Here is a 23,644-nt window from a genome sequence, read left to right as displayed (position 1 = left end):
GCTTGTGGTGTGGGAAAGATGAACAGGCTTCTGCTATGTGCAATAATTATTTGAGACAGTCTCTTTCTCTGGGGGAAATAAATATGAATTGAGCAACCTGGTCTAGTGGAAGGTTTCCCTCCCCACAGCAGGGGAGTGGAACAAAATGATTTTTAAGGTCCCTTCCAACCCAAACCCTCAAATTTATCCTTTGGAGAATTTATCAGTTCTGACCACACTGCGTCTATAAACTCACAAGTATGGCATAAAATATGAAGCTTCTGATGAAAACTTCATGCTAAATCATTCACAGGATTCACAGAATCACCAGGCTGGAAGAGACCTTCAGGACCATCAAGTCCAACCCAGCCCCAACACCTCACCTAAACTCTGGCACCCAGTGCCACATCCAGGCTTTGTTAAACACACCCAGGGATGGTGACTGCACCACCTCCCTGGGCAGACAATTCCAAAATATTATCGCTCTTTCCATAAAAAAATAAAAAAATCCTAATATCCAATCCATATTTCCCTTGGTGCAGCTTAAGACTGTGTCCCCTCATTCTGTCAGTGCTGCCTGGAGAAAGAGACCAACTCCACCTGAGCACAGCCACCTTTCAGGAGCTGTAGAGAGTGACAAGGTCAGCCCTGAATCTCCTTTTCTCCAGGCTGAACTCCCCCAGCTCCCTTTTCAGAGCCATTGAGCCTGAAACCACCCATGACTGTTCAGCTGCACACCTGGGGAGCACCCACTGAAACCCATCAGAACTCCAGAAAATGTACAAGGAAATTCATTTTGGCCTAAACATTTCCCTGCTGCAGAGCTGGCTTCCCAGGTTATGCAACACCCAGAGACCCTGGCAGAGAGCAAGTTAAGGTGACTGGGAAGCCTGAGCTCTGCACGTCCTTGCTTTGTGCTCGGCAGTCAGAGCAATTATGTTATATCAATGTTGTTGCAAGGGGTTATGCTGTAAATTGATACAAGTGTCTGCTAAGATGAAATCTTCCTAAACATGAATATGGATTTCAGCAGCATTTTCACTCACTAAATTACTTTGCAGATGGGCTAATAACCTGAGGTTAAAATAACCTCTGTTGAATAAACTATCTGAGGGAATAAACTGACTACATTTTCTTGGTCAGAAAGACCAACTGATGATAGAATTAAATGATGTTAAGGAAGAATGGAGCTGTGATTCATTTAGATCACAGTGTTCTTAATTTAAAATAAAGAGCTAGTCAAATTCATAAGAATGGTTAAACAAAAAACAAACAAACAAAAGTGTATTAAAGCCAGGACCACAAAAAAATCAAGGCAGCAGAAGAAGCTAATGATCTAGCTTCATGGGATGCAAACTTGCATTTTCAGTAGTATTTGTAAACAATCTCATTTTCTGAATCTCTCCTCTGTGTGCTTTAATTGCTGCGCTCTATTACTTCCAATAACTCCAGATTTTGTCACCAACTTCACCAGAAAGCAAAGCAATAGATCCCAATCCTCTCCATGCAAAGCAACAGCAAAGTTGCCACAGTGAGTCCTGCACCTACAGGCATACACAGGAACAGCAAAACCTTTTAGATATTGCCAGTTCTTTGATTAAAACATTACTAAAGATTTAAACAAATAGAATTTTAGATCACCTCTAAATGCTATTTAGTCCCATTGTCATGAAAAGAGGTATTAGAGGTGCTCTCATTTCTCTCTCTCCTGCTGCCTTTGTTTTGTGAAATATTCCTCTTTTAATGATGCTGTCTTAGTCTAAATTTTTGCTCCAAGTACAGTATTTAATAATTAATAATTAATGAATTAATATCTTTAGAATACAAAGGAACTTTAATCTTTTTGTTAAGTCACATCATTTTCCTGCTAACAATAAAAATGCTTTGTTATAATTCATACTATTGTGGATGAACATAGCTTCTTTTACATTATTTAATTAATGGATGAGTTCCCCCTTTTCCAAAGTAAACAGAAATCAGAAAAATAAAATAAAATCAGTAAGCAAATGGCTTCTAATGAATCCTTTTTTTTGTGTATTAGTCCCTTTCCAGTATTAAAATTATATCTGGTTAAGTGGTTTACAAAGGAAATAAGCACTGCATTTACTTTATCAGATGAGATACGCATGTCAGTATAGTTTTTTTGACATGTAAAATTTGAGTTTAGGAAATTGAGTTATAAGATTATGAACACTGCTCTTGTTGTTTGCAAGCTTTACCTAATTTGTTTATTTATCGTTGCATTTAAGTTTGATGCAACAGACAGAAAATGAAACTTTAACAGATTTTTCTCACCTAATGAACATTGAGTTCACAGCCCCAACATTCAAATCTAGCATGGAATAAATAAAAAAAAAAACAATATTTTTTGCCCTCCCCAGAATGAGAAAAATACAGGTTCAATATGTCTGTATTCTTCCTTACAAAGGAGATTTTATCTCACTGATAAAATGAGCACTGGTGGTGACTGAGCCTTCAGGGAAAGGGACTGACCTCTCAGAAAGTCCTGTTTCATAACCCACCATCACTTTTTTAGCTAAATCATTTGAGATCTGGGCCAAAAACCCCATTCTCCAGGCTGGTCTAGTTGAGTATCCAAACCCCTAAAAAGCTAATGGGGATTTTAACCATGTTGAGGGGTCTCAGAGTAAAATCAAGCCTCCTGTGTGTTAAATTTCCACCAGTCCATTTATCTCCTGAAATTTGGGTAAGGACTTGCAAAGAGAGGGAAGAGGTAGCAGAGAGAGGTGCAAGACACTTAGTAAATTATAAGAATAGTTCTAATAAGTTCACCTTAGACATTTTTCTTTTTCCTAATAATATAAAAGTCAACTTCAAGGAAAACGGGTGCTTCTGAAAAAAATAAAAATAAGCTTTTCTATTTTCATGGCTGCAGAGAAGTTGTATTTTCCAGCTGGACTAGCACAAACACAAGCAGAAAGTGCCAGATCTCACCCTTTATTTATTTGTATTGTTTCACATCTTAGTTCTGGGGTTCTTTTTCTACAAAGCTCAAAAAACGTAAGGCATGAAAAGGTGCTCTTCAAGGCTGATTTTATGACAGGTGGCATTGATAGATCTAGGATTTACAGAAGAATGGTCTGCATCACCTGCCACAGGAAAAATAAGTTATTGTTTGTGACTCCTGCCACAGAGAGCACCTTTGCGGCCACCCATCAAGGCAATGAGATTTGGCAGGTTCGATCAGGCCTTGAGAGCCTTTCACAACAGGGCTGTGTCAAACCCGTCCCTTCACTGCCCACAGTGTCACAGAGGCACCAAATTTCCCTTCTGCTGCCCACGCTGAGGTTTGGCTGTGCCCAGCACCGAGGGGACGCGCGCCACTATCGCTCGTGCAGCGGAGCTGTCACGCGTCCCCAGATGGAGATCAGTGGCCTTTCCTTGGGGCACAATAAAAAGGTACTGCAAATTTCACTTTGTAGTAACTACAGGCTACAGAAATTGCATTAGCTGCATTAGATGGAGTCGTAGAAATATTCAGGGAGGTTAGCGGGATATGGTGGATGTCACATTTATACTGCGATAAAAAATCACTTTGCTAACTTATAATGTTTTCTGCTTTGGTAACACCCTATATTAAGGTGCCGCTTATAAATAATTTATTATTATTTATTAATGTATAAACCACTTTATAGGATGGTAGATAACAACTTAAATTCATGTATTAAAGATGCACATGCATGGTTTAATACAATTTACGCCTCACAATATCCTTTGCAACAGATTCTCATCGCATCATCTGTTCAGCATTTATTACTAATGCATTTTATAACATACTTCATAATACATTATTTGAGGAAGTAGCTGCATTTAGTGATCATTTTCATAAATAAGAATAAAGCATTTATAAGTGGCACCTTAATTTAAAGTGTTACCTTCACATTACTGGCTAGTCACTCACCATTTGTCTCACTTTGCAATTACTCTCGAAATGCACCTCTTAATAAAGGACATGCTGTGTCCTATTTCTTCACACACACTACATCTGATTAAGAGTTTATCAAGGCATTTTTCCTTCAGCTGCTTTCAAACCTTTGAAGTTGCCAGCTCAGTCTAAATTTGTCTTCTGTAAACACCAAACTTTTTTATATTGAAATAATAGTTGCCAGGAGACTGAGGATATTGGATTGCCTACCATGGCCGGCTGCTTGGACTCTTTGTAGAATTCCATTTTCCGAGCAGTAAGGACAATCCAGGAGGTGGACCAATTTTTCCTTACAAAGAATATTAAAAAAAAATAAAAACAAGGGAAAAAAAATCTGTGAGGCATTCAAGCAGGAAGCAAAATATATTTCATTTCTAGACATGGATTTTAATTATTAAAACATAATACATATTAATATATATATACATGTCAGAAACAAAAATAGTCTGAAGTCAACATTGTCAACAAACTTCCATCAACACTGATGGAGCTGCACCACCCTAACTATACCCAAAATGTAACCTATCAAAGCTTGAAGGGCTTCTTTATCCTCATTCACATTTTGAAGCCCATTTGTGTTTCTTTTTTGCCATGGTGTCAAATGGCAACAGTGGGATTATTCACACATGCTCAAAGTTCACAAGAAGAGGACTCCAAAATAGCTGGTGCCCTTCTGGTACCTAATACTTAAAATAAAACTGAGAAGGAAAAATGTTGATCTGACTACACAGAGCTCAGTAACAGGTCTATTTTGAAAGGTCCCAAATGCTGTCTCCTTTCCCTAAATTAAAAGTTTACACGAGTGCAAGGAAGATAAGAAAAATATCTGAGCAAGGTTTGAGTGACCATTAAATATCAGGAGTTCATGGTACAGCCCTAGAGAAGTGACAAACTGCTGGGGATAGGGAGAAGTGAAAATACACATGGACGTGTGAAAGAATGACCCCTGATACAGAAAAACATGATATTCAACTCAGAGGAAAATGCTATTATGTATGTTATCTATAACAGGTTTCAAACCACTATATAATCATAAATCTGATCTGCTAAAAAGCTATTTTTAGATCAACAGCTCAAGTTTAACTTTTGAATTTAGGAGTCATAACATCTGATATTTAAAGGAAAGCTCATAAACCCACTATTGATCTGCCTCACATGGTGACTATGAGTTGTCTATTGGTAAGCACCACTTCAGACCTTCATTATTTTTCTATGTTTTTTCTTTCCATTTTAAAGAGGTTTTATAAGTGCACAAAGGTGTGAGTAGTCAACCATGCTATGTGCAGATTTAAACAAACTTTCCTATGAGCTGGATAGGCTGGATGAGTATGGATTACCAAGGAACTCAATGGCAATATATCTTGGAATAAATCTTAAATCCAGTACCAATTTATACAAAATGACCCCAGTTATGGATAGAATGGGGCATCCACAGCTTCTCTGGGCAACCTGTGCCAGGGTCTCACCTCCCTCACAGGCAAGAATTCCTTCCTAATATCCCATCTCACCCTGCTGTCTGTCAGTTTGAAGCCATTCTCCCTTTTCCCATCATTCCAGGCCCTTGCCCAAAGTCCCCCTCCAGCTCTCTTGGATCCTCCTTAGGCTCTGTCACACTCCCACGTTATACCTCAATTTCTTGCCACCATCTGCTATTTTTGCTTTTAGAAGATATCCTTCCTTTGCCACTACCTGCAAGAAAGGAAAAAAAAGAAGGTCATAACCATATTATTTATTGCATAAAAACCACTTAATATATGCATAGGAGTCTGCATCCAGATTCTCTAGTGTGGGGGATCTTACCACTAATTCTCAGTTTAATCACCTCTTTATTCTGATATGTTCCATTCTTTTGAATATTTGCAGAAAATATTAAAACAACACTTAAAGTCAACTACTACACAAAATTAACCACAATAAAAACCCAATAAAGTTTTATTTTGCTCTATTTATTTAGAATAAATTTATGTAAGTGTGGGCAAAGTTTCTAGCTATGAATAAAAAAGAATTTTAAATGCATTGCAGGTAAATGATGTTAAAATATCATTTTATCTATTGTGTTTCATTGCAGCACACTGAGGATTCTATATGGGAATGTGACACTTGATTTTCAGGTTCCAACACTGTGCTTGAGTTTTGGTGTATTAGAAGCAAGACCTAGGCCTGCTCTTTTGGTTTTGTTTGGTTTTTTTTTCATTTCAATTTGTGCTCCTACACCTCTCTGAACACCTTTCTTAAGCCAGACCGCCTTGCAGACCCTTGGCTGAAATATCAGCTGAAATATCTCATTTTAGAACTGCGTCAGGAGTTGTTATTGTCTATATAAATTTATACTAAAAAGCTAAAACCCAAACAAAGCAAGATGACTGTTTTTCAGTCAAACCCAACGACCTCCCATCTCATCAGGTCTCATCAACTAAGCATGTCTCAACTGTGTCAGTAATGGGAAAAAGAAACAAAATTGCGATTAAGAGTGAGCCTGGTTTTGCTTTCAAACACTACTGAGCCAGTGCCCAACTTGGATATTAGAAACTCCACATGGTCTTTGTAGTAAATTGCATCACAGGGCAATTTCATAACAATTTCAATAGAATTTTGCTGTCTGCAAAGCCATTAAATAGCAATAAAACATGCTTTAAGAGGCAATATAAGGATTTTTAAATCAAACATGTCTGTTATTTTGACTGTACAAAACAGCATTATTTTAACAGTGTAGTATGTTTCACAATTTCCTCAGATTTTGGTTGTGGCTGATATACAACATGCAATGACATATGTACTGTGCAGATATCAGTTTGCACCTATGGAAAGGCCTGTAGACCCATGGACAGTGATTTAAGTGACACTCTCAAGCGGGTACAGGAGGATCAGCGTGTGCTTTGTCTGTAATTTGTACTTATCTCATGTAAATTCCTGTCATGCATATCATTACCACAGAAAACCCAGAGAGAAAGTGTGCAGGGATTATTGTGCAGAGTTATGTCACTATTTATCTAGTGATGGATGGATGAACTAGCCGAGTTAAAATAAGGTTTAATCCCCATCTCCACCTACTTCTTCATTTCCCCCCCCAGACTTTACATTTTCAATATTTTTCTTCCCCTTCTAATGCTTTTTTATGGTATAAAACTTCTGGTCATTGGCCAGGGCCAGATATGCCAAACATCATATGAGAAAAGTTATTCTTTTTAATATTTCTATCCCTCTGGAAACAGAAACTGGGATTGGCTAACCATTCAAGCTATCGACTGCTTCTCCGAATCAGACCCCAAACCTCACGTTTTCAAGGTTAAACTACTATCCTAACCAATCCAAGACTAAATAGAAATATTTTTCAACATCAGATGTGAATCACCTTTGTTGTCAATCTTGGGAAGTTAAGAAGTGGATGTGCTTCCAGATGAAAATGGTGCTGCTCAGTCAAATTTTCCTTGTAATTGTCTTCAGCCAGGATATCAAATCCACTAACAAATATTGGGTGTATAAAATATCCTGACTTAAATTACATTGCTCAAATCCATCATTTGCTATAAATTAAATGGCTGAAAACTGAACAGTAAAAAGCTACAAGAGCTGCAGTTAATATGAGCCCTCTCAGTGCTAAGAAAACTCCTTTCACACACACATTGCTTTAATTGAATTAGTACAGGTGCTGTACTTAAAATTAGCACGGCCTCCTCTAATTGATAATGTGCACTGTTTTCTCTGTAATTAATATAAAGGGCATGCATTCAATTATGAAAAATCTACTCCGAAGTCAAAGAAAAATATATCTAGGATGACCCCAATATTTTTATAATTCTTATTTGGGGTGCTGCATTCCCCTTGTTTAACATCTGTTAGTATCCCCTTTTCTATGCTACTTTGTTTTCAAGAAAACACTTCTAGGACAGCTCAGGATCAACTTGCAATACTTCTGCAAATGGATGATATTGGATTGAAAATAATTCCAAATATATCCTAATGATACATTCTGTTTCTGTCTCAATAAATATCATCATCTTTTGTTAAGCTGCTGCCCTTCCTGCACCTTTTCAACATGTGAAGGTTGATAAAATGACCCAAAATGCCCTGAAGAATTAGCATAGAAATAGGAAAATGGAATAATTTTGTGGAGTTTGTGTTGATTTGTTTTTAAATTGTCTTCAGAAGAATAGTACAGATGAGAGTACATAGTGTAAATATTTGAGTTTCTAAATAAGAAATAAAAAGACTCTCATTGTCATGGGCTAATATTGTTAGAAACTCTAAGGAAACATAATTATCACTGTATCACATACAGATTTTATAATTTTCTTGAGTAGAATTCAAACCTTCCGAACATACCTAATCCTGAAAAGTTTGTGTAAGTAACAGTACTGCTGATACCAAACTTTCTTTGATTAATTTGTATTTGCATATTCATTTTATTTTAGCAGAAAAACATCTGTTTCTCATTCCCCCTAGATTCTTCTAATGTCAAGAATTTATTGTTTTTAATTTCGTTATAGTATTTCTTATACAAATTAATAATAATATTAGAAACACCTTAATAAGGGCAAAGAGAGGACAAAGACTTCATCACATTCCTTTATGCCAAATATTAGCAGAGATGAAAGCTCAGTCAAGTACAACAGAATTAAGAGCAAAGTCAAGCCATATAAATGACTTTGCACTTTCTAAAATTTTCTTTTTATTGATTAATCAAAGTCCCTCACGTTCCTTAACATCTTGAGGCATCCAAATCCTCACATATTCATTCTTTAGTAAAGCAAGTGCAACATTTACATTATCAATAAATAACCAGGGTGATTTATCAGCTCCACAGAGCAATTCCTTACCGTGGGTTCCTGGGTACTGATGATGTCTGCAATTGTCAAGTTGTGCTGGGAAAGATTTCTTCTGTGACGGTTTATCTGATAAAGAAGAAGAAATATTTGCATTCAGACAGGATTCAGACACATGCAGGTAAAGGTGGACCAACACATTTAATTACAGGGCACACACAGCGTGCGTTGGGTGGAGGTTTGGGGTTTCTTTCTGGTGTTCCTCTGAGCCCTGGGTATTTAAAATGTGCAGCTGATATACTCTGGTATCAAACTCTGGTATAAATGTGTTTCTTGGTGATGTCACATTGGCAAATTTACCTCAAAAATAATCAGCTCATAATAATAACTTAAATTATGGGGGTTTTTTCTCATTAGGAACCTCAAAAATGGTTTAACTGCTTAGGTGCTCTTAAACCCACTTTTAGAGAAATAGGAAAGCTGCTAATTGTAACAAGGCCACAAAAAGCAAGTTAATGAAGAAACCAGAAAACAATTGGGCACAAGCACACAAAAATCCAGCAAGTTTAAACTGCTTTAAAGGATGTTTCTAAAGTCTCCATGATTGAAAGGTTACAGCAATACTGGACTCTGACTGTACAATTGCTCCCAAATACTGAGTCCTTGATTTCCTTCAATTCTCCCTTTCCTTTGAGGAACACAATTCTGAAAAATTATTGCTTTATACCAGAAACTATTAAAACAAAATAAAAGTTATTTCACAAATCAAGCATTTGGCAGAGCTCAGTAGCATTTTACTTCCTTGAAAATCTGCAACAAAGAGCAGATCCCTCAAAACTGTGTGCAAGTGTGTGTGTGTGCATATATATATATATATAGACATAAAACTTTTACTGTTTAAATTCAGTATCAATCAAAAATATATATAATTATGAGCTGAGGTCCTGTAAAATTTAGTGATTATTTCCTCTTTTAGCTCAAGTCATAAAGCAAACAACAAAATATAGTCTCAACTAGTTTCCACTGTATTCATCATAATGCATTCTCTTTTCCCCTATTAAAAGAGAGTTAACCAAAAGTCATAATGCATTCTGTTTATATTCAAGTGTCTGAATATAGAAAATGTTCTTAATTAATCCAGAGGGCCACGCTCAAAAAACAGTTAAACATATTATGATCCCATATTTTTTCTCCACACATTGCTTTCATGTTTATTTGTAAGCACTAAGGTTTTTAAGCCTTGAAATCTATATCCTAGATATTGCTCTACTCTCCTAGTCAGAGCTAATGAGCTTAATGAATTACCAGTTCTAAATTTAATACAAACATTTCAAAGAAAGAGATAAAACATCCTTCACAATTCAAAAGTTTCTCTGACCTATTTATGAAGAATATCACTTAACAATTTCATTAAGGGTGAGTAACAGCTGGTGACATGGCTGTGTCCTAAAGTGTTTTTCTCTCTTAATATTCTGCATCTTAAGCAATCGAGCTTTCATAAGAAATACTTTAGTTAGTGGCAGTCCCTCCTTTGGGGAGAAAAAAAATGTCAGACCACATTTTCTGTATTTTGCAATCTTGTTTTCAGGAGTGTCATGTTCCTGTTTTATTAGCATGTAGGGTAAACAAGAATGATTTGCTGATGCTATTGAGAGAACTTCTAAGATTACAGTCCTTCTATTTAGATTTTGGATGGAGCTTAATATTAATGCCGGCAGAGGCATGTATATAAATTCAAAATAAATTAATTCCATTTATCTTTTTCTTTATCTTTACTGTTAGACAACTCTGAAGGTTCTACAGTGCCTGAGACATATAGCTAGACTATTCAGGTCTAGATCACAGGAACTCTTTCTTACCCAGATCCCCCACATCCTAATTATTCCTTAACATACAAGAGAGCGCATTGCCCGGCGATGGCTTCTCAAATATATTCTTCACTCATCCAAATTAAATAACAAGGCACACCACCACTCCACAGTGCCTGCTTTAACATTCAGCTGCTCTCTCCAGGAGCCCCATGTGGCTGTTGGGGGCCCTGTGTGCAGTTTTGTGAAGTGTGGAGCACCGAGCTGAGCTCTTGGCCGCTCTCTGGCTCAGCGATCGGAGCATTTGCAAAAGAAATGCTCACGTTTGATACTCGCTAAAAAAGGATTTATCCAGAGCCCTAAATCCATCCACAACAGAAGGAAGAAATGAGCAAAAATTCCTATTTTTGTAGGCAGGCCTAGTAAATTATTGGGGTGGTATAATTAAAGGACACTGTTCAGTATTTCCAGGAAATACGAAGCAACTAAGGAAAATAAAATTACAGGTGTGGATGGTACTATGTGCTTTAAAAAACCTCTTTGTTTATGCAAAGAAATGTTAGGGAAAACTGCATGAAGACGAGGAAAAGAGTAAACCTCTTATATAATTATTTAATTGATACTTTTGCTAAAAAGGTGTTTCTTTTTGGTAGCCCACTAATGGGCAATCTCATGCAAAGAAAGTCCTGAAGCTCCAAAATCAAAAACCACAATTATGTAAGCCGAGTTCCAGCTCTTCTGGAAAAAGACTCCAAATATTTTGCTCACAAGTGGAATTAATGGAAACTTCAATAAAGTTCTTAGTGTTTTCTACCAGCCTTTTGGTTTAGAAATAGAACTTCAAAGAAAATTAATCAAAACAACTTGAAAAAAGGAAAAAGTACCATCAGAGGAAATAAATTCTTTTAGACCGATTTGATAAAATTCCAGCCAGGCTGATAGAAATTTGGTCCTAAATATATTTTACAAATACCAGTGAATGGGTTAGTTACATCACTTCCCTCAAGATAAACCCAGTTGAAAGTTAAAATGTTCTCAGCAGAACTTGGGTGACAGCAGTCAAGATGGCCATGTTTCAATATACTCACAATTTTCAATGAAGTACCAAAATATTCAAAGAGATGTGTAGGAGGCTCTCTTATTTTCATTCTTTCATTCAGCTTTTAATAGATAGACCATAAAAGAGAGGGGTTGGGTGGTTTTTTTTTTTCTCCACAGCTCCATTTGATTACCCTAATAAACTCAAGAAAAACCTAAATAATATCTGTCACAAGTCCTCTACCTCACCTCCCAGGGTACGATGAAAGGCAGAGATTTACAGGAGAAGTTCGTGAGATCCTTTTTTGGGAAAGGCAGCTTATCAGCAGTTTTCTGATTTGATGAACATTCTTCAGTCAGCAACAATGTCACCTGCAGCACTAAAAATCCACTCTGCGAGCGCTTCCAAGTCTGTGGGCAAGTCTGGTTTTGTTAAATTCAGCCTGATCTGCCCCCCCTTCCCTTAGCTAAAGGGGATCCATCTCCTACCAGAGTTATTTCAGCATCTAAGCACTAATCCGTCATCATCCTTCCCACAAAGGCAAAGCCTCCTCTCCGTGCGCCTGGTACCCCGGTGTGAAGGGACAACCATCTGACAGCTGCTGTTTGAACAGGGAGGTAAAACACAGGAACCTGATGTTTCATTTAATTTCTCTCTGTGTTCCCGTTTGTTCTTTAAATTCTCCCTCTTTTTCTGGGGATTCATCACGGCTAAGTCAGCACTACTCTCTTCACACAGTGTGGCATTGATTTAAAAAGGATCTTGGAGGATCCATTTGTTTTTGATTTCCCATTACAGGCATATTTCTAACCTAATTTATCTCGTCTATGAGAAGCAGCAGACTGCTTTTTGATTTCAACCAAACCTAACAAAACCAACCGGCATTACTCAAAATGCTGCTCCAGTACAAAGCACAGACAATTAATTATTTCCTGAAATGTCATTCTGAATTCACTTGTATCCCTAAGTAATTAAGATAATTGTATGACCTTTCTAGGCGGCTTTCAAGATTGTCAAGTAAGTTATTCACCACAGATTATTTATCCACAAACACCACCTACAAGTAGCCTGGGAAAACCACGGTTTTCTCAAACAGGCAGCACCTGGTCCAACAGAGCTCAGCTTTGGATGGGAAACCCTGAGCTGGCATCTACCTGCTGTTTCCTCCATCATTCACAGTATTTCTCAGCCAAGGAGATGGTTCTCATGGAGGGTTTGATAGATTTCTACCAAAACCCTTTCAATGCAGTTCATGGTTTGACCTTTCTTTTCAGGGCTCTAGCTGTTGTTTTGTTTCATCCTGCCGACACTGCAACCATGTATGTGGAGATTCCTTTATAAATAACCAAAAAAAGAGAGAAATCCCCTACTGTTGAGTCCTACTGCTGCCTGATGCTCTGCTCTGGACCCCATCCAGCAAAGCACTCTGCAGTGGCTTTAAGTGTTTTTCTGGATCAAGGCCAGAACACTCAATTCTTTACAGGATCGAACTTACTGGTGGCAGCTTGAAAGTTTTGCAATAAAAGTACAAACTAGTCACATAAACTTTTGTGGAAACCATTCCCTCAACAGAGAAGGAGGGGTGACACCTGATTTAGTGATGTCTGTGGTCATTTCATTCCCAGTCACTCCCAAACTGCAGTGACAGCTCATAATCGCTTAGATAAAGAAACTTAACAGAAATGTATTGTAGCATTTCTTAATGGCCACATCCCTTGAAAGACACCTATGGAATGGCAATGGCAAGGAGAATCCTGTAACATTTCACTCACTGCCATGCTCAAAGTGACTTGTTTTCAAGATCAAATCTTGGGCAGTACGGCAAGTCTATCGTTATCTGCAGAAATTATTTGGAAACAGCTGAGCTATGATATGATTTCATGTCAGCTGTGAAAGGCACTGTGGAAATCCCACAGGCCTCCCCTCTCAGAGATGCCCCTTTGTCATTTTCAAGGCATTTCATGACACGAAAATTGGGAGAGCCTTCAGAGTGACAGAGGGCAGGGTTAGGTTATAGGTCAGGAAAAAATCCTTCCCTTACCCAAGGGTGGTGAGGCCCTGGAACGGGGTGCCCAGAGAAGCTGTGGCTGCCCCATATCTCGAAGCATCCTAGGCCAGACTGGACATGACTTGGAGCAACTTGGGATAGTTGAAAGTGTCCCAGCCCACGGCAGGGGGTGGCACTAGATGGCATATAAGCCACACTATGACTCTATTCAATTCTATTAATTTCATTTCAGCAGATAAGGAATTTTTGTCCACTATCAAGAAGTAGAGGATGTCAAGAAACAGCATGAACTCTCCCATTCCTCCCCCACACTGCTGCAGACGCTCCCAGTGCATTCGAGCTGTGCCATCTCTCAGCAGAAGACCCCTTCCAGCCCTGGGGAAAGCTCCATGTCCCAGTGGGTTCCCTGCCCACAGCCACTGGCACCCCTGCCTTGCTCTGGGGCCCCCCTAACACCATCCTCTTGAGGATCACATTAGAACCACATAGTCTATGTTTTATTTTTTCCCCCTTCCTTGTCTCAAAGAGGTTTTTTCAGGAAAAAAGGTAACGAGACTAAAGGCAGTATGATATGGTATTTGGTCTCCATGCCTTTTTTCCAAGGCTTGCAGGAGAGAGAGACACAAAATGCAGTTTCAGTCCTGCCCCCACCAGCCCAGATTTGCTCCTCACCCTCCATCCCCAGGCTCCTGAAAACTCATTACTACGCAGGTGACCGAACGCCTTGCTCAGGAATAGGAACTTGCATGGATGGAGCTTTTGTGCGCTGGCTACAGACCAGATAATCTCTCCATGCATCATTTAATAAGAAAACCACTTCACAGTCCTCACAGGCCTATGTTACATATGACATACTCTCAGCAGAATGTGCAGCCTGGAATCAGCAGGGGGAAGAGGAAAAGCAGCAAGCAGGACTGTGCTGCCGTCGCCCTGCGCTCCTCCCTTTGAGCACACTGCCCTCTACACTCAGCTCACTTCTCCAGAGCCTCTGAAAATAATGATAATGGTTTTGCTTCCCTTGACCTCTTGCTCCCTTATAAATCAGAATCCTATAGACCTTTCCCACAGTGCAGGGGTCCTCCTTTGTATCTGAGCCTGTGAAGGTGGGTATTTTTTATCAAGGCAATATAACCACGTGGGCGTGCTGCTCCCTGGCTTCAGGACTCACTGTAGACAAGCACCACGGTGCCTCTGCTGGGGGAGAATCTCCATTTATCTTCACTCATGAAAGAAGAGCAAAATAATTACTCGGATCCTAGTTTAAATTTCAGCCCAGTGTTAAGATGAGCTCATTCTCTGTGATCAGAGAATCATTAATCACGAGTTTGATTACAAAGCAGAGCCTGTTTGAAACTATGTTGCCTTCTTTCCCCAAATTATTGGAGGGGTGTTCTAAATTTGAGGTATCCAGTTTGGGCTAGTATTTTCAGTCCAAGAATTAGCCTTCCCTGGTACTTTTCTCCGTTAATGGCTTGCTGTTTCCCAGGAGCAGATTTTTCCCTAGAGTGGGAGCCCTTTTGTTCCTCTCTAGTCACTCAAATGGCCTTTGAAATTCGTCCAATTGATCCTTGCTTTGAGGGAGTCCCAGCTGATGTAGTTGGCTTCATTTTTAGCATTTTCAGGAGTAGGAGAAGTGCCAAAAGCCTATGTAGAAGAAGAGACAGCTACAAAAGGTTCTTACCACCCATATGTGTTCAAGAAATCCTAGGGCTGCTCTAAATTTGACTGTGGGTCACTCGGATTCATGTACCTGGGGATCCAACCATCACAAAGGAACCAACAGCTGTGCTGCCTCTAATCCGCAGGATTTCCAGCTGGAAATCAAACTGGAACCCGGTCTCTAAGCTTCAATATGCTTTAATTGCATTAAATACAATCCTCATCGATTCCAGCAAAGAACATTAAAAGTGGGACTTCTGATATATTTCTATTTGCCTTTTCTGTTACAGCCTATAATGTGCAACAAAACACAGCAAGGTACACACTGTGGCAGCATTCATCCAGCCATATATAAAAAGGTACATTATGAAATCTAATGTATTGATAAGTTTCCTATTCTGATTTTTCTATTCATCACACAGTCATTACTTTTTGTTCACTCTGATATTTTAATATATTTATCTAAACTATTGCAGGTGATTTGCTAAAATTACAGATGAGTAGTGCAGCAAAGGTAGAGAAAATAGGGAGTAAAAACAGCAGGAATAAAAATGCAGTAACTATCAGAGCTTCACTGTTCTTTGCCTCTGACATCTACGTCTGCAAAACTGCTCTTTGATGTTATGGCTCTAAAAGGTAAAAATCAAAGTTAATACAGACATAGAGTAATGATAGATTATCTCTTCATGTCCCCTCTGGATCTTAGAAAAATAAAGACAATAAATGTGAGAACTCAGCTGTGACAGCAAACTGTGTCAGCAACTATGACCTGAAATTGCACCCCAGAACTGCAGTCTCAGGGTAAAAGGAAAGCAAAAAAAAAAAATCATTAAAACTTACTAAGTAAATGTGCAAAAACATCTACAAGAATTGCCTTTACAAAATCACATCCAGCACATACACTGCGATCAAAATGCTCTCAAAAGCTCTCCCTGAAAGGACTGTCTTACAGAAAAGCATAATTAACATTGATGTCACACTCCTGCAAGTCATCCATTGCTGTATGCCATATAAATACCCTTGCAGAAAATAATATTAATATTCCTAGACAAATGCTCAGTCCTCTCTAGTGGACCCCACATTAGCACATTGCTTTATCCTACCTACCTAATTCCTTCTTTCGGGTTTTTTAACTCACCTTATGCTACTGCAGAAGCAATTTTTATTTTTGAAGGTTAATCCAACTCAGCAGGATTTAGGGATGGCACTTTTGCTTGGTCGTAGGCATGTTGGCTCAGGCCAGACAGCTGTTTGGACATTCTCCACTGGGAATCTTGCCCTCAACACCCACAGTTGATGCACATACATGGTCTACTGGCTGCCTACTTCCATGCCCATCTGTTCAGATGGCATGGTGCCCACTCACAAGTTCGCTGGATCCTTGCCCTTAGTGTGTAGATGCCAGGCAATGATGGGCTTAGATGGGCAGCCTGCAAAATACTGAAAGTGATCATTTTTTTCCTGTAGGAAGTCCTTCCTCTGCAATAGCACTGAAGCATGGGCACCACATGCTACCCTACACTTAATAACACCTGTGGACATATATGTGCCAGGAATGGAAAGGGAGGGGGGGGACGTGCTTGGGGGTTGGGGGGGGAATGCAGAGTGGAATGATACAAAAAATTTGCAAGGATTCCTTTATAAGAATATACTCTCCGTTGGTCATGGCAGTGGAGGGACACTCAGGGTAACTGGGAACAAGGAGGCTGAAGCATCAGAGCAGCACAGCCATGGCCACACACTGGCCAGAGCACAGCCTGGTTTACCCTGATTCCCACTTCTGATACCCAACTTCCCTTACAACTGCCTTGGGCACTGCACACCACTCACTACACACTCAAAGTGTACAAAAATCAAAACCAAATCACACCAAAACCAGTGTGATCTAAACCCAGACCTGTCTAAACTTCAGCACACATTTAATATACACCACACAGCACAAAATATTCCATGAGAAGCCATGGAACCAGGGAAGGTAGATAGGAAATAAGTAATTTTAACAAAAGTCCATTTTAACTTGTGTCATTGCCCTTCAAAACAGTAAATGAGAAAACTGTACTTGATAACAAGAGGTTTTTTTCAGATAATTTAGTAGATAAGAAAAGTTTCTCTTTTTTTTTCCCCAAGTCCAAAAATCAACCTTATTGCAGCTATATTAAGACAAAGCAGCAATTTAAATCAAAATATCATTTTGTCCCTACTTCAAATAACAGTAAATCAACATACAGCAATAATTTTACTGCTTGAAATAAGCTACTTTAAAAATTAATACTTTGTTAACTATTCCAAAAATATATATTTTATTTACATTTTAATTGAAATTATTTGAACTTTGTGCCTATAAATGCCCAGGTATCCACAGATCATCCATTCTTTAGTTGTTCTTCATACATTGTGTGGGAGTCTTTAGAAAAGTCAGAGAGACTCTGATTAGATGAACTAAACCTTTAGAAGAAGGAGGGAGGGGGAAATCAAAGAGTGCTGAAGCAGAGAGTATTTCCAATGTAGTCTTTCAGGAATCCTCCTTCCTACCAACACTGCGGTGACCAAACTATCAGTATTACAAACATGCAAGGAAAAATTAAGAAACTGAATTGCAAATACCCATGAAACACATTGATATAAGCACTCCAATAAGTGATTCTTCCTCTTTTTTCTTCCCCTTCCCCTCTCTGAGTGCACCCCAACAACGCTCCAACAATTTCAGGCGCGTGCGAGCAGGCTGGAAAGAGAAATAAATCTACAAGGCTGGATCTGCAGCCTGGCTCAGGGCTCTCATGGAGTCAGCAGTATGCTGTGCTTGGAGGCACATTTAAGCTGTGTCTAACTTAGTGTTTACTCTGGGGTGACTGGATTTGAGCGCACTGTCCCTACCCCAGAGAACTGTTTGCTGTGCGGAGACATCAGTCTTGTCTTTGAGCGTGCTCCGCCGAGCCACTCATGTGTGGCTGCTTGATCTGTTTGGGTCTGGACATATTGTCAAATCCTTGTGTCCAAGTTCCACGGGAGCAGCGCCGAAAAAGTCCTGGCTCCAGAATGAAAATCAGATTTATACAGAACGCAAGCCAAAATAGTGGCTATGAACATCCGGTGACAAAAATCAAAGAATCGGAATAAAAAGTGGTTTGCTCTGACTCTCGAGCTCAGTTCAACTTCTTTAATCTGAAGGGAAAAGAAACCACTAAAACTAGAAAGAAACTCCTTTCTAGTTTTCAGGCTCTTGATTCCAGGCAAAGCAGAGGTGAAACATTGCCTTTTACAATGGAAAATCCTTTGTTTTCCTCAGTGCAGAAATTCTCACAAAGAACCTTTTTGTGTGATTGAAAGGAGTATCTTCTAACACAGGTCACAGCTGACAACCCCATAGCTAAATCTTATTAAAAACTGTTCAGAGACCAAAATTAGAGACTGTAATACAGAACCACTTGGATACCTGTCAGATTGATAATATCTAGATGACCATCTAACTTGCCACCTGCTCTCCCTTCCCTTTGCACTAATAACCTGAATAAGCTTGTGAATACTTTTTCCCCAGTCCTGTTGGCTCATATTAGTCTTTCATAACATCAAGACCTGCAATCTCTTAAAAAAGTCAGTTTTGCTTATTAGCATTGTTCAGAGGAGCAAATTACAGATTGCAGCACAAGAAAGAATGAAGCAAAGTTTTCAAATAGATTTTCCCAGGTGCCATTATAAACATTAACACGAAAGAAAGAGTAATCAAGATAATAACTGATCTACTTCAAGTAGCTGTTTAAGCAAATGACTAATTTTGCAAAGGTCAATTAGCAGGATGACTCCTTCCTATTAGATTTGACACCACAATATTCAGCTAGGAAAAGAATGAAAATATTTAAAAGCCTAACTTTTCTCCCCTCTTCCTTGGAGATTTCTCAGTTTTATATTTAATCACAATCTTGCAGCAAACCAGGTAGGACAGCAGTGATTGCTAGTGCTGCTACCCAGCTCAGGGATTCTCCACTTACAATTTGCCTTCATTTCACACAAAATTAATATCCTAGCATTTTTACCACAACCTGCTGACACAGTAAAACTATGATAATGTAAAGGTTAGGGCTTGGTTGGAGGTTTTTCAAATACCAAAGTTAGTTCTTCAAATTTGTATCAGACTTCAGGATTCATGATGAGATTCTTTGTCATACGCATTCAAAAAAAAATAAAAAATAGAAAAAGTGCAATCTATTTGTGTCTTGGCAAAATTAGAACTACAATTGCAAAACCCTATTCTTTGTATTGCTTAAGTGCTATTTCATTATTTGATCTTCAGAGACATAGAAACATTTCAAAAAATCTACTCCCCAAGTTGGGCCACGTCCTGAAGAGAACACTGGGGACAGGGAATATTCCTGATCCAAGCACAATGAACCTCCTGGTATTACTCCTGTGCCATCACACTGACAGCAAAGCACATAATGCTAACACAGCAGATAAAGAAAGAAAGAAATGGAATTATCCTGTTTGAAACTTCTGAAACGTCTAGACAGACTGAAAATTGCCCCTGATTTGATTTTCCTAATTCTGTTCTGATAGGAAAAAGTCACCTATTTTTCAAAACATTAAAAAAATACTCTCAGCAATACAGAGATCATCCACTGCCATCCAAGACGTGGGCAGTGTATAAAGGCAGCACTTACCCCAGAGAAGTAATTTACCCTATTAAAAACCCCAAAATTACACATCTATATAATTCATTTAAAAACCCCAAACAACCATCCAGCAACTCAAGAAAACAAATGAACCAAACATTGTTAGAAGCTTTGGTGGCACACGAAAACAAGACTTTAACTGTGTATTTCAGTGCATATGTTGTACATACCACACTCTCAGCAAAGTCACAAATATACATTATGTAAAGAAAGGAAAAAGGTTTTGATTTATCACTTCTGTGCTTGGTTTCTTCCTCTTCCAGCCCCAGCTCAACAAAGGCTTTCAAACAGCACCTGCCACCAGATCGCTTTGCTTCTCCACCCCACGACATGGATGAGGAATCAAGATGACACCACTTATGAAAATGTTTATATAAATATTTTATCCAAACTGTGCTGGACTTAGCATATGCTGGATATTTCTCTCTGGTATCTCCCTGGAAGGGACACATTTCTTGGTTGAAGGCATGAAAACACAATGAATTTACCAATTCTCTTGGTAGTTTCCCACCAGTCCTTTGCAAAATGTGCTGTAATTCTCATTTTGTTTTGGGGGGGTTCCAACTTCCTGACATTTCATCTTGTATACCCATTTCCCACTACATTAAAGAACTCCGGTGCCCAATGTTGTCCCATAATTTAGGAAAGAGAGGAATGATTTGCCTTTCAATTTCTTTCAATAATTTAAACATGCAGAGGTCTGTAGGTCCTTCATTGTCAAGACAATTTTCCTAACCTCACTTTTTTTTTGTTTTGCTTTTTCCTTGCATAATATTAATTTAGGATCACTATTCTGATTTTCTACTCATCAGTGTCACTGAGAGATATGAGCATTTGCCATCTCCCTGCTTCATTTTCACTCACAATTGTCAGCTCAAACTTCTTGACCCCAAAACACCCACAAAAGCTATGTTTTACAGCAAAATCCCAGAACACAGTTCCTAATTCTGGGTGCAGCAGGGCCTGTTTCCCATATATACATACATTTGGATAAATTAAAATGCACTTTCAGTCATTAAGCCATCCAGATCACTCTCCACAAGTGCCTTTACCCAGACCTATTTGCCAGTCCATCAATCTTTGCTTTATTTTCAAATGTTATTAGAACTGTTCTATTTACTTCCATATCATGGATAAAGAGAGTGATTAGTGTCAAGCTTAATACTAGTCCCTGGAGAACAACTCTAAAAATTCACCCAGTTGATGATGATTCCCCAGGGACTACTTTCCAAAACGTGTAAATTAATCAGTTCTTAATCCATTTAATGTGTGCTTCACTGATACAGCACATAACTAATATTTAATCAGAATGTCACGTACTATTAAGTCAAGTGACTTAAAAACTTTCACTGCATAAGTATGGCTCCTTTTCCAACCTGACTTACATCAAAATATAATCCATTTGGTTGCATTTTTAAAATTTGTTATTTGTTCACTTATTCTGATTGACACCAATGATATTCCTGTTTTTTAATTGAACCCTGGAACACTTTTCCATTAATTGACCCAATACTCTTATAGGATAATTTGACTGTGAAATTTTCCAAGTCATGCCATTTTCCCTTTCTGAACACTGGTATAATGATTGCTCCTTTTTTAAATTTTGTAATTTCCATGACAACTAAATATTTACAATTTAAATGAACAGGCATGGACCACCTCAGAAAAATCCACAAGGTTGTAGTAAGACATTTATTTAGGTTTCCTAAAATTTTGCCAGATATTTCTAATTTCTTCTGAAATTAGCATTCAACAGGCTTTCAATCATTAATAGGATAGAAAGTTCATCATCACTTTATCAAGCCATGTGATTTTTGGGAAACACCAAACAAACCACAAACGCAAAACCCCACAAATATTTATTCATTTTTCTGTTCTTTTCTGCATCACTGTTATAAGCCTCATCATCTTAGCAGTGAACCTGTAAAAGCACAGAATTAAGCTCTTAAAAAACAGAAATAAAACAAGTTTATTGAAATTATTCCTGTGCACAGAGTTCAGAACTTAAAGAATTTGGAAATCTTCAGGACACAGGGAATTCCTCCCTTTTGTCCAGCACTGCAGTGCTTGCAGGATTCCCCTCAGGGTACAATACCTGGGGTGAAGTTTGTTGTAGGGAAGGTTTTATACACATTTTAACATTTGGCTGCTTTCTACTGTGTAAAGGGCCTGTCTTTGCCTGTAGCAAGTGCCATCAGAAAAAATCAGTCAATTAGTCAATACAGCCCAGTTTGGCACTGCCTAGATTCAGTGACCATAGATATAAACTGCTGAATGCACAGTACACCTGATAGAAAAAAACTATCTGGACTCTACTGCAAAATCAACTTCATTGCTTAGCATGTGAAAGATGCATTTTATACAATCACCTATTTTTCTGTGAGGAAAGTTGCTAAATCAAAAATGGGATATTTTCTCTCACTTATACAGGTGCACACACAACCAGGAATGCAGTGGCAGGCTGGTGTACTGTGACATGCTGATTTTTTATACACCTTGCAGGTTTAAGCACGTGTGTGGTTACAGTGGAGCATAAGGGAAGATAAATCCACCTAAATTATAATTCCTTCAGTCACTTATTACACATTGCCATAGAAATTAATTCACAAACTATTTTCCATGTGGCTCTAAAAGTATCAAAATCCATCTTAAAATGTTCTACTATCAGTATACAAAGGGCCATTTGCTTCCCAGCTCAAATACCCAAAAAACTGTAAATGGAGTCTGACCTAAATAAATGCTACTCCAGATCTGAAGATCATCAGATCCATTACACAAAGCCATTCAGGCACAGACAGAGTGGTGGGTGCAAATGTTCAGATAAATTAGCATAAAGGCACATGTATCTCTAATAGGTTAATAAGTACAACCAGTGGGAAGTGAAAATGGTTGTTTGCCTATAGACTACTGTGAGAGTTCATCGTTTATGGAGGGAACACACACAGAAACGTGCGACAGTGATTTTTCTCCCCCCGGAAAACGCCATAATTTTAATAATTATCAAAAGATTAGGAGGTAGCCAAATGGTTTGGATGGAATTTTCCCGAAATGGTTTGGATCTGCTTTGCAAGGGATATTTTTTGTGAGTCTAACACCCCCTGTTTTGTAGGTCACACGGATATCCACAGACTGTGGATACTGAAGGCGCTTGTCCTTCAGCCTTCTGCCTCACCACATGATTGAGCATCCATATACCTTACAACCATACACCCTGTCGAGTGTTATTCTCTTACATATCACAATTTACCTCGCTTCCTCCACTCAAACATGCAACCAAGCTGAGCAACAAGCTGCTTCAGCTGCCATGTCATTTCAGTTTTTACACATCTTCTCTTTTTTATGTGTGCTCTACATCTCCGTGATGTCTCATCTCCCTGTTCCACTGCCATAGGCTACGAGTCAGGAACAAAGCTCAGGCTCAATGTCAAACAGAGTGAAAATGGGAAAATATCATAGAAGAGAAAATTAATGGGCACAAACACAGCTCTGAAACTTCCATCCTTGTGGGCTTTGCTACTTCCCATCATTTCTTGGCAAAATATGAAGGAGAAGGGAGTAATGGGTTTTCTACAGAAAATGCCTCAAAAAGGTATTTAGGTAAGGAAAATACAAAGTGGAAGAGTTATGCTTGCATATTAAAAAGTAAATAATCTTGTAAATGTGCAATAAGGCCCTTTAATTTGAAAAAAAACCAATTTATTTCCACCATTTTCCTGCTGTCCCTCATTCCTCGCCTGACCACCATGGTTTACCGAGGTTCATGCTTCTAAAAATG

The 23,644-nt window shown here is 38.6% G+C and overlaps 1 protein-coding gene across 1 annotated transcript in view; it reads right to left on the bottom strand.

Annotated features, from left to right (window-relative positions):
• ARHGAP15 (Rho GTPase activating protein 15) overlaps nucleotides 1-23,644 on the bottom strand; it is a 302,239-nt gene that overhangs the window by 263,505 nt on the left and 15,090 nt on the right. The window contains exons 2-5 of the mRNA XM_030952453.1: nucleotides 8,743-8,817; nucleotides 5,553-5,614; nucleotides 4,136-4,214; nucleotides 3,914-3,925 (exon numbers count right to left, since the gene is read on the bottom strand). Coding sequence (XP_030808313.1) covers nucleotides 3,914-3,925; nucleotides 4,136-4,214; nucleotides 5,553-5,614; nucleotides 8,743-8,817 — 228 coding nt within the window. The remainder of the gene's footprint in view (nucleotides 1-3,913; nucleotides 3,926-4,135; nucleotides 4,215-5,552; nucleotides 5,615-8,742; nucleotides 8,818-23,644) is intronic.

Source organism: Camarhynchus parvulus, chromosome 7 (assembly GCF_901933205.1).
Source record: "Camarhynchus parvulus chromosome 7, STF_HiC, whole genome shotgun sequence".
Lineage (NCBI taxonomy): Eukaryota > Metazoa > Chordata > Aves > Passeriformes > Thraupidae > Camarhynchus > Camarhynchus parvulus.
This window is presented reverse-complemented; position numbering and strand designations above follow the sequence as displayed.